The following is a 15,457-nucleotide window of genomic DNA, read 5'->3' as shown; positions in this document are numbered from 1 at the left end:
TAGAAGACAGATGTACCACTGAGAAATCAATGAATGTTTGTAACATCTGGAAGAGCTGAAAATGATCAGGTCAGAGGGATTAAACACCATTAGTATCAGGGCACATCTTAAAGCTTTTGTAGCACAGGGGTTAGTTTGCCTGTGATTTGCCATTTTCTTTGAGCCATTGTGCCAAAGTCATATTTTGTTGCACACACAGTTGGCAATGTCTCATAATACCAGTAAATGCGTTTCTATGTAAGGCCTTGCTTGTTGCCAAAAGAGGATGTCAAGGAATACCTCAGCGGTATGACTTTTTATTTAACATTAACCTTATATTATCAAATATAAAAATGTCCTCTTCTACAGTGTTGGCAGTTTTATAAGCAACAGTAAATTCTGTTGGCACACAGTACCTGTGAAATATTGCTTTTGTCATCGCTGTCTATGTGGGATTTGAGCTTTATTATTAGCAGGAAATGAACAGCATCAACTACAAACAACAATTCTCTAAGCATACAGTGTTAATATGCTGTGAATGTTCGCAGTTAGTCCCATCCATCCATCCATCTATTCTCTATACCCACTTATCCTGGGCAGGTGGTGGTGGAGCCTATCCCAGTGTGTATTGGGCAAGAGGCAGAAATACACCCTAGACAGGCCGCCAATCTATTGCAGGGCACACACAGCATTCACTCACCATTCACTCAAACACTCATACCTACATTATGGGCAATTTAGAGTCTCCAATTAGCCTGCCTACATGTCTTTGGGCTGTGGGAGGAAACCGGAGAACCCGGAGGAACCCCACGCGGACGTGTATTTGAATATAACCATATCATATAAAGGAAAAACAATGCTTACTGAATACTGACTCTCACAGTGTCACAGTTCAAGATATTTCTCAAAGTGTGCTCAGAGACAAACACAAAGCCAAAAGCCAATAATTTTTCCTTGATAACAGTTCAACCATTAAACACAGTTTGATCAGCTTCTTTTACAAATCCAAGAAAATGTGATTAAATTGATCTTTGTACATATTACAAGGTCTCCAGTGACTGACATGCACAATGTTATACAACAAATATGTAACAAAAATGTAACACAAATTTATATCAATAATTCACATTCGTAAAGCATTTGAAGGTTCGAGAAAGCTCCGAATGAAAACATGTCACCTTATAGTACATCAGCAAGATCAAAGAATAAATCAACCATTGAATCTAATTATTCTGATCAATGACAAACAGTTAAAAGTAAAGTGTGAGCCTTCTCCATACCTCTAAGCTGCCAGAGCATACTTAAACAGTGTAAAGAAAAGAGCCTGTCAGAACATACAAAGACTCTTGGAGCAGGAATAGAACCTGTGCTTTTTTGAGGAGCTATTTACCCCAACTGCAAGACACATTTTCCATGTTGTCTCAGAGAACTAATGTTGATCAGAGTGTAAAAAAAAGAGGGTTATGAGTCTCATAAACATAATTAGAACAGGTATTCACTGTGGAAACAATAATAAATAACATTTTTTCATTCTGCTTCAATACTTTTTTATATTTCCTGTGGGCCCCAAGCATAGAATTTATAGCAGAAACCAATAGTTTATTGGGAACTCTGAAATGTTTGTTAACTAGGAATGCGATGCAAAATAAATCCATTTTAAATTTGAATCCTTTATTGATTGGAATCATATATTTATGAAAGCTGATTGTATTAGTAATAACCAGGAGCTCAATATGGTATAACTGCACATGCTAGTGCCTTCAGATAGCATTCCCCCCTTCAGAAAGTATTCTGTCGGTGATGTAGCTGAACACTTCTGACATCAAAGTATTTGCGCGGTGTAATAGGACCACTCAGTCATTATGTGACCGAGGAAATGTTATTGGAACAGAGAGTATTGGAATTCCTGATCACTTTCTTCTCCAAAAGGAAGTCAGTGGTTTACTGTCTACATTAGCTGATGACACTCTAATGAGAAAATGTCCTTGTTGTGTGACAGAATGAGGTATCTATGATGAATGAATATTTCTTCTGTTCTAGTTTTTTAAATGAAGATGCTAACAGGTGGTCCAATATGTAAAGCAAATAGATATTCAAATGATTATGGAAGAAGATCTTAAATAAAAAAAATATATGATTATTTTCTTACTGCAGGTTCTTGTGCTCTCACCTGATGACGGCTTCCTCTGTTTCTGAAGTGTGATTATTATGTTGGGGTCTGAATAATATTTCACCCTGTGAAAATTCTGCATTGCTCTTGTGGCAGCTGGGAAAAAAACTTCATGTTGTCTTTGGATTCCCTAAAATGAAAGCTAACATGATTTTAAGAAGGTTTTTTGCTGAGAAGTTATTTGACCAGTTCATCACTCAACCAATTATAGTAGCCAAAATACTTAATTGTAAAAACAATTCAGATTGGATCATATAACCTATATAAGAATAGGTTAATTATATATGACATATAGCTTTGCCATAACTTAGGGGCCTTCTCTCATATGACCAGTATGACCAGTTCAGGCTGTAAGAATATTAGATTTTCAAAACCACCATCATTATTGATCTCTTGCAGATCCTAAAGATGCCATCTTGCCTCTAGATGTTTTTGATTTGTGTGTACTGTATGTAGGCTTTCTGGCATGGCTGGGCTGTGCTGTTAATGGATCAAAGAGAGTACAAATCTCATACGGACAGTTTGATTTTGAAAAGCATAAGACAATATATGTATCTAGCAGGATGCACACTATAACAAAATTACAACTGTAAGATTAAAGCTGGGCTGTAATAACATTAGACAATACATTTCAGCAGCCAACTGATGATATATTTTCTCAGGTTTTGTGCACAACTGAACTATATGCTCAGTTGACAATAGTATATTAGACTAATATAAAGTTTTTTAATTAAAAGTTTTTTAATTTGATTACACTTTTATTATAGGCATGATTACTAACTGAGGAAACACTTGGATGCCCACATGACATGCTTCCCTTTACAAGAGTACAGTACAGCTGTACCAAGAAAGGAATAATTCAGGTAATTAATATCATACTGCTCAACAGTCTTTGCACTGAGCAGTTCATTTCAGTGAAGGGGAAAAGAACACAGGAGTATGATTTTATTCAAATACTGCGTGGGTTCAACTTCACACTGACATTCTGTGGCTGTTCACTGATAATTACGTTCAGTCTACTGTAGGCCATTATTCTATGTGTTCTTGTTTTTAATTGACATTTTGAAAGCATGGTAGAGTATAAAATGGAAACATTTTTGAAAAAGAAAACACTATTATTATTATTATACAAAGTATTATTTCACTGCTTTAATTTTATTTTTATAGCTTTAAAACAAAATGTAAAATAGAAAGGTGACATTTTGTAATATTTTTGTTATATACATTTAATTTTTTTAAAGTAAATAACAAGTATGTTTTATTGCCCCACATAAAATTGCAGAATTATGAACAAAGAGAATGTGTCCCCTCTCTGTACTTTAAGCCAGGCGTAGTTCGCTATCTCCTGGCTTTTTTCCACAGGAAAATTATAAACCCATGAGCTGCACCTGTCGAACTATTGAGACAGCAGTATCAAGTGACGTTAAGCACAAAGCCCGATTATTATTATTGTTCCCAGTCTGGATCAGATGAAACGGATCACGGACGTGATGACACTGTGAAAAGCCTGAATGAGGGGCTGATGAGGAGCAATGAGAGAAGAGGCACTGCCCTTCACTGCTGTCACTGGCACCAGCATTATTCTCCAATGGCGAGGGCGGAAACATACGGGTCTTATTCCTATGAATGCGAACTCGCCGTGCCAAAGGAAACGCCGTGAAACAAGTGAATCTAATTCAAAGAGGCTCAAAATGTATACAGCAATCACAATATTTACTGTGTACATAAATGTACGTTTTGGTGTTTCCGTTGATGAAAAAACCATAATATTGTGTTACTTGATTGAATAACAATTACATCATGGAATAAAGCTATAATCATTCCCACCATTCCTTACAGTGCTGGTGCAGGTCACATTTGGCTAATGTGACTTTTATGAGAGGACCGCGTGGTCAGCCCTTCGCCCAGCCCAGCAAGGGTGAAATCATCAGTTTGGAGTCATTCTGATGCCCGCTGCTTGTGTTTAACATTCTCTTGTTGCTGCCCAAGAATGGTTTAATATTTTTACTGTGTATCTGCATCAATCTGGATTGGTTCATTAGTTTTACAGTCCCCTTGTTTAAGAACCCAAACAAATACCACTTTTCCCAGCTGAAGGCCAAATTCATAACTGCTTTAAGTTTTCAGTGTGATCCACTAAAACAACACAGTTGCAAAGCCTGACAATGTCTTAAATTTACAGATATAACTACAAAAGAAAATATGTGATCTTGAGTACTCGTTGTGCGTCAGCAGGTTGTGTAGGGTCATGTTATTTTAAAAAAGTTGTTTTGTTTTACCATGTATAAAGGGTGTGTTGAATTTTTGGTCTCATGCTCAATTGTTGCAGTACAGGCTGCATAAAGAGGTAGAAAATGAAGCACATTATTCAGCAATCTCAGAAGAAAGAGTTTATCCTCCAATACTGAACTTCTTACATAATATTGAGAACAGGATGTCTTGTGGTTCCACCAAATGTAATAATCAGTATACAGTCTACAAATATATAATCAGTTTAATTCCATTGCAATACTTCAGCTTCAAAACTTAGAGAAAGGTAGACTATGATCAAGGTGTGGTCAGACATGACTAATTTTGGTAACTAAGTTAATCTTTCTCAGTGCCAGACGTTTTTGAGGAAAGGTTTCATGTTTTCACCACTATAATTGTGTGCATAATTAGGAATATGCACAGTGCTTCCAAATTTGACTATTTCACTCCCACAATAAAGGGTGGAGGGTGGCACAGTGGTGCAGTGAGTAGTGTTGTCACCTCATAGCCAAAAGGCACTGAGCTTCAATCCCGGTCCAGGGCCCCCTATGTGGAGTTTGCATGTTCTCCTTGTTTCCACATGGGTCTCCTCCAGGTACACCAGTGTCACATGCGGTGACACACCCCCAGGGTGGACTAAAGAGCTGGACACAGGGAGATATGGGAAATCTGCTTTTCACTAGCAATTTATAAGCCAGAGAGAGAGAGCGGTTTCACAGTGCGAAATACAGGAATGGAAAAGGCTTTTCTCATCACCTTCACATGATCTAACTAACGATAATTTACTAAAACAACAAAGACAAAGTAAATGAACCCAAAACGATAGTTTATCAGCCAAGTTCTTATTTGACAAATACACTCTCTCCCTTTTCATAGGATGTAAGCTCCCCAGCTCCCCAGTCACCCACTGGGAAAATTATTCACACTTTTAAACGCTGGACTGACTTGTAACAAAATCCAGGTGTGTGTGCCAACTTACAAAATCAGATAGCCCTCATTCGCCCTCACAAACCTTGCTGTGTCACAACCAGCTTCCCCCACAGACCATAGACATGCAGATTACGTTAGCTGGTGAGACTAAATTATCCTTGGGGTATGAATGTGTGAGTGAAAGGTGTGTGGGCCCTGTGATGGATTGGTGACCTGTCCTGGGTGTATTCCTGCCCTTCACCCAGTTTCTGCTGGGATAGGCTCCAGACCCTGACCAAGCAGCCTAGAAACAGATGGATGGAATAAAGGGTGGTATTATCCTCTCTAATACTTGGTTGCAGGTTACTATAGTGTCTGAATACACCTTTCACTGTGACCTTTCTAGCCATCCTGATAAATGTTGCATGGCTAAATTAAACAAGTTTCTCTTGAAAAGGCAGGAACATCTAAAACATAATATTTAAAACATTACTTTAGCACATGAATACGACGAGCTATTCTTATCAAGATTTTAAAGGATTTATGATTCCATCATGTATTTTACAACACAAAAGTGTTAAGAAGATGACTAATGATTGCATTATATTTTAATTCTTTACATCGCTCTACATATTCACACAAAAAAAATTATGCACAGCAATACCTGATACAGGAAACAAAATACATTTTGACAACAATAAAAAGAACAAATACAGAATTTGAAACAACAAATAAGGATTAACACATATTTTAATGCAACATATTTTAATACAATGCCCAAAAGCCTGACATCAAGCCTCATAATTATGTTCTATTAAGATGTATGCTCAGTCATTTTCAATATCTGATATCAACTAATTGCACCATCCAACATTAAATTGTTAAAATATACAGGAGATGGTGAGCAACTGAAATGCATCCAACCAAAAGAAGACATAAAACACTGGCCCATACAGATTTTATTCCTAATTAAATCCTATATTTTATTAACAAACAGAACACTCAATTTTGACAGCCCCAGTGGTTCTATTGGGGTTTTTGGGAAGTCCTTTTGGTCATAATACTATTAGTTTCAGGGAACCCATCAGGTTTTTTTCACACTATTCAACCCACCAACCAAGCTATGCAGTGATTGGTGCATATGTCATGCACAGCTGATAGAGGCAAACTTCAGATGTCTTAGCCAGAGAACTGCTGGCCACACTCAGCACTGGCATGGTCAGGATTAGATATCAGGATGCATCCACACACTGGAGCCTTAAGTCTTATCAGTGCAGTGGATCAGCCACCCAGCAGCCCCCCAGCAGCCCCCAGGTAGAGAAGTGCTTATTGAATGGCATCATCGTCCACTGCGCCACAATAGCATTGGTGAAGGACATTGATAAGTTTTAACCACATCAAAGGTCATTTTGACAGCTTTTAAGAAGTAGTTGTAATTGACCAGCAAATAAAGGATTCTTACATTGTTTGCTTATTCAGTTGCAAAACATAAGTCAACTATTTATTATAAATATAATATTTATGTTTTTGGGATGGTATTGCAGTATAATGATTAGGAAACTGGGCTTGTAACTTTTGGGTGCAATTCCCGCTTGGTGTCATGACATTATGTCATCTAACATGATACTTAACCCGAAATGCTTCAGTAAAATATCCAAATGTACACATCAATTTTGTATAAAAATGTAAGATGTGTGAGTTGCTCTGGTTAAAAAATCAGCTAAATGCTGAAAATGTTAAATAAATAAATAAATAAATAACTTAATGAAATAGCAGGATATTCAATGTTATTTTTACTGTACTTGTCTACACATTTAGTCACAGTACCATGTGACCTAAACAATGAATTCTTGATATGAAAACTGAAACAAAATAAGAAAAATTTAAATTCATAGTAGACATATTTTCAACACATAGATGATATTCTGTTTCTCTGCATGAGAAACAAATGTTATCAATTTGACCAAAACTGAATAAATAAATCTTTATTTATAAACTTAGCCTACATTTACTAATACAGTACCTTGGATGTAAATTTGAAGTTAACTTATTGAAAAAAATTACAATAAAATGCAGTCATTCATTATCTAGACTTATACATAATAATTGGTAAAAGTTAATATAATTCATTTTAAAATGGTATTGTTGACATATAACTGATTAAAACAAAACTTTAGGCCTAAACCAGATTGTATAAAAGGTAATGACTGAGATGTGTGAAGTGCCAGAAGAGCCAACCACTGGCCTATTTATTTTTGTCTCGCAGCTGGAAATCACTACCAGTCATGTCAGAGTTGTTATTCTTCTCTGTGAAAGAGCTTTATTGGTGTTGACTTAAAAAATTATATGCCATCATTAAATAAGAAGCACATATGTAGAGTGAGCACTTACATGCATGGTCAACACTGCATTCACAAAAGCCACTTGTACGGAAGCCTTTGAGCGAAACTCTACTCTTAATTATTTACAATAATAATCAATCTTTACATAGAAGGCACAGAGACAATTTATATATTTCTACAAGAGTATGTATTGGGAACAACAAACCTGCTTTTCAGTGTAATCGTGAATCAACATTTCTTTATTTACAAATTTTGAATTAAGTCAAGGTCCGGGATAAGCATTGCATCTCAGCTTGTCTTAGACATCATCACAACACAAATGTCTATTCAAAACAAATTACTGCACCACTCCATTAGTAACCTATTCACTGCATACATTGTTGCACATCCAATGACAAGAAAAAGCTCTTTGCTTTTAGTTTGAAATAGGTTTTCATAGCAGCAATGAAAATAGTATTTACATTTGCACTCTGTATCAGACGACTACAGCAGTGTGTATTATTATTATTATCATCATCATCATCATCATCATTATTTTATCGAAGAAGGTAGGCTACAGCCTACTGTAAGACACACAAAAAATAATTGACGACTCCATTTCCACTTTGAAAAGAGTAGTTGCTCCGAAGCATACATCGTTCTTGTAATCATATTCTACTTGCTAGTCTATGCTTCGCATCATAGAAAATAACTTCATAATATGGATTTTTTTTCAAGTATAAATAGTGCGGAACTATGTGCTTTCATTGTTAATCTGCTTTGAAAAATAATTGAGTGTTTATTGCTAAATGTTACGCAGAAAAAGTCATCGTACTTGAACTCAACTGACTACTTGAAACAGCCAGGACTTCATTATGACCTTGATTTGTGCGTACATATCTACAATTGTCTGTCGAAGGATAATATTACATCGTGTTATTTTCCATAATTTACCACACTTTCCCCAACAAAGAATAAACATTCGTAAATTAGCATATTAGATTAATTAATTAATTAATTAATTAGGCGAGCAAATTATGTTGTCTGAGGAAAGCTAATCATTACGAGCCATTCTGAAATGACATTTTAAATTATAGAGCCATAATTGCAACCTACAATATTAGATATGACAGGATTGTGATCGAAATTTCTATCGCAATCACACACAAGCGCGCGATAGCCTACATAGCCTATTTAATACTTGTTCATAGTGAGCAATTATAAATTGCATGCGTCCGTGACTCCCTTCAAGTGCGTGACGGTCATAGTCTCTGTGAACTGGTGACTCCCTGATGACACAGATCTTTGCGACGAGTGTCTAAATTTTCTTTTAAACCCAACAAAACTCTTTTGTCGTCCTTTCAAATATTCCTTGTAATTCTTCGTCAACAATGTGTAAAGAAATGGATTGATGCAACTGTTGCTATAGGCTAGACAAGTGACTATGAAATTAACGTACATCATTGTCTTTTGAGATAAATTCCCAAGTCCAAAGTAATACATGCTAAGTAGCTGCCATAGCCAAAATGGTAAGAAACAAGCCCAATATGCGGCAACGATGCAGAGGATCATGTAAAGCACTTTCTGTTTCGGACAGCGATTCATTTCTTTTGTTGTACATACCGTGGTCTGCGACATCCAGTAAGTCCTGGCCAATCTAACATATAGATACCCAATAACAATACCAGGAGCCAAGATGCAGGTATTGAATAGCACAGTCAGATACACCTTGTACGCTTTCATTTGCCAGGTCGGGTGGCACATGCGTTTCACCTGTCCATTCTGACCAGTCCGTTTAAGATCAATCATGATCATATTCGGGAGAGCCAGCAAAAACGACACAAGCCAAACCGCGCAGGTTACTGTCCTCCTGTAGTGCCGTGATCTTCCAAAAGTATCCAGAGGTTTAACAACCGCCAGGTACCGCTCGGTACTCATTACGGTCAGAATAAATATGCTGGCGTGCATGGTGAGGAAGTCGAGGCTGAAAAGAATCCGACACCCGATGTCTCCAAAGTACCAGTCCTTCACAAAGTAGGTACAGACCACGAATGGGATTGTGGCTAAGTACAATAAATCAGCCAAGGCCAAGTTAATAATATAAACGTACATTGAACAACTGACCCGAACTGAAATGTTCATAACGACCAGAGTATACACATTTCCAACGACCCCAACTAAGCACATCACGGTTAGTACTGTCCCAAGCAAAGATGTTATGAAGATCTCATTGAACGAGCCGGGGGTTTGCGGAGAGGGTAAGGGCAATGATGAATTTAAAAAGGCAAACGAAGAGACATTCACCTGACTCCAAGCATGAACAGCTCCTACAGCGTCAATTGAACCCATTTCTCCAAAGCGAAGAAAATTTCTCACAGAAAAACTCTGGTTCCGTTTGTTTTGAAAAGTAATCAAAAACTTGTTAATACTGTTCAGTCATGATTCCGGGCCCCATAATGAAACGTTTACAGGTTGCGTTATGCGCGTTTTACGCTGCTACACATTTAATAAGGTAAATCTTTAAAAAGTTTCTCAGGAACAGAATGTATTTTTTAAAAAATGAAACAAAAATAGCTCAAATCACAGTCGATTGTTCTTTCCTCAAAAAACAGGTTTCTTTGATAATGGATGGAATAGTAAATCCCCATGTACACGGGCTATTGAGGTTATTGAAAGGCACATCGGAGCTGCGCTCAGTGGTAAGCGTAGAATCTCTCCCCGTCGCCAACGGAATCGCGTGCCGGTTCAAAGTGGTGCGTCGGTTTGTACGGTGCTTGATTCTGAGTGTTTCATATCTGGAGAATGCTTTAAATCCCTATCTTATAGCCCCTGACTGAAATGATCTCTTTCTTTATCGTTAGCTCTAGGGAGGATGGGATTAGACTCACGACAAAGGAGGAGGGGTTGTTTCCCAGAATCAAGCAAGGAAACCGTCCCGGTGTGAATTCCAAGCGCAGGAGCTTCCACAGGTTGACGGCGGAATCAACTACCTGCTACTATTTTGCCATGGTGACAGCTGCTCTCATTTAAGAGACAACGTTGGAAAATAGTATGAAATAAACAATACATAGTACAATTTAATAAATGGTACATCGTTTTATCAAATCGTTCGGAAAACATACCGTAATGGCAAAAAATATATGAAATAGATCCAGAAGTCTTTGCATTTAGGGTAAATTTAGGGTTCAAAGTTAAGAAGCTACACGAAGCTATTGGTAAAGCAGAAGATCGGTCATTGAAATGTGGTTTTAGATTTTTGGCAGATGAAACCAAATACTCTTTTTTACAAGGAAGAAGGTAGGGAATAAATTAAATTTAAGATTATATGGGCAAGAACTGAAAAGAGTTAAACATTTCAAATATTTAGGTTTATGGTTTGATGACAGCCTAACATGGGCAGTTCATATACAGAAGATAATTCATAAATGTAAACAGGGACTAAATGTAATGAGACTTTTAGGAGGAACAGAATGGGGAGCAGACAGAACAGCAATTGCAGCCATATACAAAGGATTAATTAGATCAGTGTTTGATTATGCATGTATAGTTTATGGATCTGCAGCAGACAGATGGCTAAAGCTAGATGCAGTAAAATAACAAGTGGTAAGGTTATGTAACGGGGCAATCAAAACAACTACAGTGGCAGCATTACTAGTGAAGATGGGAGAACCACCTGTGAACCTCAGAAGAACTCAGCTCTTGTTAAATTACTGGGTAAATGTACAGGGTCATACATAGCAAACAACAAAGAGGATAATAGAGACTAGCTGGGAGAAAGAAAGAAGAAAGATAAAGACAATCTTTTGGGTGGTTAATTTAACAAAAAACCACAGAAAGGGAGATCAAAGACCAGAAAATTAGCCCAATAGTACCATAATCGACAGTTCCTTCATGGTTTCTCCTTGAGATTATGGCTGATTTTGAACTTTTAGAAAGAATAGCAGGGAAAAATGGCGATTTGAATTTTAGTGAACTCATTAACTTAGTCAACTCATATATTAAATATAATATAAGTAAGAAATAAGTATTATGAATTTTTCAAATTAATACAGATGAGTCAAAAATCAGCAATGAAAGAGTTGGAGTGTCATTGTTGTCCCTGAATTTAAAGTATCATAAATGTAAAGATTAAGTGATAATTTGTTTATATACAGTATACAGGGGGGAGGATTTAATTGGCTCTGCAGTGGAAATAAGGACACTTAGGTTGGCTGGATGCTCTGATTCAAGTTCAGTGCTAATGAGCCTCAGGTACAGATTTTCAGAATGCAGAAAACACATTATGTTAGAAATCATGCAGGCATTATATAGAATTCAAATTAAGGGATTAATTGTCCATTTTTAATGAGTTCCAGCACATGTGGGAGTTGAAGGTAATGAGGTTGCTGATAAATATGCTTAAAAAAGCAACAACGCATGAGAATATACTTTTGAACTTAAATTTTAGTAAGGCAGAAATTAAGAGTTTGATTAAAACTGAAATAAGGAAAAGTTGGCAAAAACAATGGAACAATGAAAGAATAGGACAACATTATTTTAAGATTCAGGAAAGAGTGGGAATGATGAGGAAGGCAGGAGTAGAAGAGAGGAGTCATATCCAGGATGAAATTTGGGCAAACAGGATCAAACAGTACGTTTCATCTAATGAATAAACACAATAGTGGGACTTGCAGTTCATGCCTTCAGGAAGAAACTGTGGATCCATTTTATGTTATCTTGCCCAAAATCTAATTTGGAGAGAGAAAGTTTGATAAAGAATCTGACAGATAAGGGGAAATAGTATTATTTGAGAATAGTGCTCCAAAGGACCTCAGAATAAATTATTTTATATTTCAGTTTTCAAGAAACACAGGATAAATAAACAGGATATAGGTTTTTTTTTTTTTAGTTAGCTAGCATTCTGATCCACACTCCTTTCCAGTCGATGGCGGTAATGCTCCAAAATGTTGGATCCAAACTGTCACAAAACCCCAAGAAGAACAAGAAGAAGTACACTATGCCACAATCAAAGGAAATTCCAGAAGAAATTAGAAAAAAGTTGTTGTAATATATGAGTCTGGAAAGGATTATAAAGCCATTTCTTAGGCTCTGGGACTCCACTGAACCACACAGACAGAGAGATTATCTCCAGATGGAAAAGATCTGAAACAGTGGTGAATCTTCCCAGGAGTGGCCTTCCTGCCAAAAAAAATTTCAAAGGAGCAGTGACAACTCATCCAGGAAGTCACAAAAGATCCCAGAAGAACATCCAAAGAACTGCAGGCCATCTAAAGAATTGCAGACCTCTCTCGCCTCAGCTAAGGTAAGTGTTCATGACAGAAAGAGACTGGCCAAAAATTAGATTCATGGGAGAGTAGTAAGGTGGAAACCACTACTACCTAAGAGAAACATCAGTGGTCAGTAGGGTGGCATGGTGGTGCAGTGGGTTGCACTGTAGCCTCAGAGTAAGAGGCCTTTCTGTGTGGAGTTTTCAGGTTCTCCCCATGTCCACTAGGGTTTCCTTCGGGTACTCCGGTTTCCTCCTACAGTCCAAAGACATGCAGGTAGGCTAATTGGTGACTCTAAATTGCCCATAGGTATGAGTGTGTGAGTGGAATGGTGTGTGAGCCCAGGATGTATTCCTGCCTCTCGCCCAATGCATGCTGGGTAGGCTTCTGCACCCCTGTGAACCTGCCCAGGATAAGCGGGTATAGATAATGGATGGATGGATGGATGTATTTGAGTAAGACAGGGAATCATGTCACTGTCGTAAACTAACTGTAACAGGATTTATAAAAAATGAAAAATTAAGTGCATTTTTAAAATAACACCACTAGGAAACCCTGAAAAAAAACTCTTTGCTGCTTGAACCCCTAATAAAGCAAGGACTGTAATATTTTAACAGTGACGTCATGATTTTATATTTCCCTCGGCAGCACCCCCTGCTGCTCAAAACTTCTTCCTGCACAGTTGTGCACATGGTACTGCACAGTTGTGCACATGGTACTGTCCATTACGTAAAAGATTTTTGGTGTGTGATTTCAATACGTTTGCCAATTAGCTTGTAGAGGGTTACATTTCATTAGTATCATATCGCTATACTTATTAGTATAAAACAGCTAGAACAAGTAAGCTTGCTATCAACATACAAACTGATTGTACTGGTCAGCTAACTAAGCACACGTAGCACTTAGGTAGCCCCATTATGTGACATTATTGACAGAGTTAATTTAACCCCAAGCCCTCTACAGTAGAACAGATGAGAAGTAATGACAGTAGAAACATGTTGCACAGAGCATGCAAAGCATTATGTCAAACCAGCAGTACGGAACCAAAATTATAATGAAAGTCTGGCAAAGGGATTTGGGTATCAAGCTAGATCCCCAAACTTGCAGGTATTTGGCGATCAGCGAGTTATATTTCTGCTTGCAACCATACAAAATGATTATAGTTCAGATTATTACATCAACTACATATCACACCACAACCTAGACATAAAATGGATCTTAATAAAACTGATTTATGTTCAAAGTGTAAAACTGAGGTTGGTAGTCATATTTATTGTGTATGGTCATGTATCCACATCACTGAGTACTGGGGAAAGATTATTAGAATAATAAATTCCATATTTAATGTTCATTTGGAAAAGGAGCCTCTCTGTTTATTACTGGGTATGCCAAGAGCTCAAATGAAGGGTGTTCATGCAAAGAAGTTGCTGACATCTGCAGCACGAAAAAAAATATTCTGCTCAAATGGATAGTGGTTCATCTCCTTATATTTCTGGCAGATATAGGGTAATATTTCATATTATACCACTGGAATATTTAATTTAAAGGACAAATTGTAAAGTAAATGTATTTTATGTTATATGGGCACCCTTTCTTGATCATATTGGTCCAAGATGGTCAAGCATGGTTTTACAAGGAATGGTGGATTGTAATACCAAATTGAGAAATATGAACTTTCAGTATTATATTGTATTGTTTGTCAACTTGATTGTAAAACTGTTAATATTCAATGTGTCTGAAATTTTGCGTGGACACTGCATTGAAGAACACACTGTTATTGAATATACTGCACATATTGTACATATTGTCACTGACTCCTCAGTACTTGTTGGAAATGTACACGTCGGGGATCCCTCCGATGTGTTAATGAGCATCAAAACTCAATCACTTTTTGAATGGGAGGGTTCCTGAAGCCGCTAGCCCGTTGCTCCCCAGTGCTGTTTGCATAGCAGAAATGAGTTTCAGGCTTATGACTGAGTGAGTGGCCCTCAGTCAGCTGCTCTGCTCCTTCCATCGTTGTCAGTGATGCAACAGTGACTTCAGAGACACAACTGGCAATTCCACATAAGGGATAAAAAAGTAAAATATTATTTGATCAACTGGACAAGGAGAATCTTGCCATATTGTGGCTTTCCATTATAGTCACGGCATGTAACAAATCATTACAATATTTACTCTAGGCTTTGCAGAGCTTTGTCAAGATTTCTCTTAAAAATGGTTCAACTACCTTTTGTGGACCTACTGAAGACTAATTAAAAAGAGGTAAACATTTTAGCTTGGTTAAAATGTGTGAATTTAGGACAAGTCATTATGAATAGCATCTATGTATAAGAGATTCCTTTCATGGTTCAAGTAAAACATTATTATTCTTGTTACTGGAAAAGTTAGTGTAAAAAAAAAATAGACATACTTTGTATAGAGTAAATGAACCACAAAAGTCGATTGAGGCAACAAATATCTGCAACAGTAAATTGATATTAATTAAATGCTGAGCTCAAAGCACCAGAGAACAGTTGAACAACACAATGTTGTCAAGGTTTGGGTACAAAAGGTGCAGGCAA

General features: G+C 37.2%; 1 protein-coding gene across 1 annotated transcript; it reads right to left on the bottom strand.

Annotated features, from left to right (window-relative positions):
* Positions 1 to 6,094: 6,094 nt before the first annotated feature.
* On the bottom strand, positions 6,095 to 10,627 carry LOC118220107 (urotensin-2 receptor). The gene has a single exon (XM_035403723.1). The coding sequence runs from the start codon at positions 9,976 to 9,978 to the stop codon at positions 8,848 to 8,850; it is 1,131 nt and encodes a 376-aa protein (XP_035259614.1). The 5' UTR covers positions 9,979 to 10,627; the 3' UTR covers positions 6,095 to 8,847.
* Between the last annotated feature and the right edge of the window lie 4,830 nt (positions 10,628 to 15,457).

Source organism: Anguilla anguilla, chromosome 2, assembly GCF_013347855.1.
Source record: "Anguilla anguilla isolate fAngAng1 chromosome 2, fAngAng1.pri, whole genome shotgun sequence".
Lineage (NCBI taxonomy): Eukaryota > Metazoa > Chordata > Actinopteri > Anguilliformes > Anguillidae > Anguilla > Anguilla anguilla.
The sequence above is the reverse complement of the archived record's forward strand: the minus strand, read 5'-3'. Positions and strand labels throughout refer to the sequence as shown.

What these genes read in the sequence shown, in the direction of transcription:
- LOC118220107 (XM_035403723.1), bottom strand. Translation starts at nt 9,978, where the DNA reads ATGGGTTCAATTGACGCTGTAGGAGCTGTTCATGCTTGGAGTCAGGTG.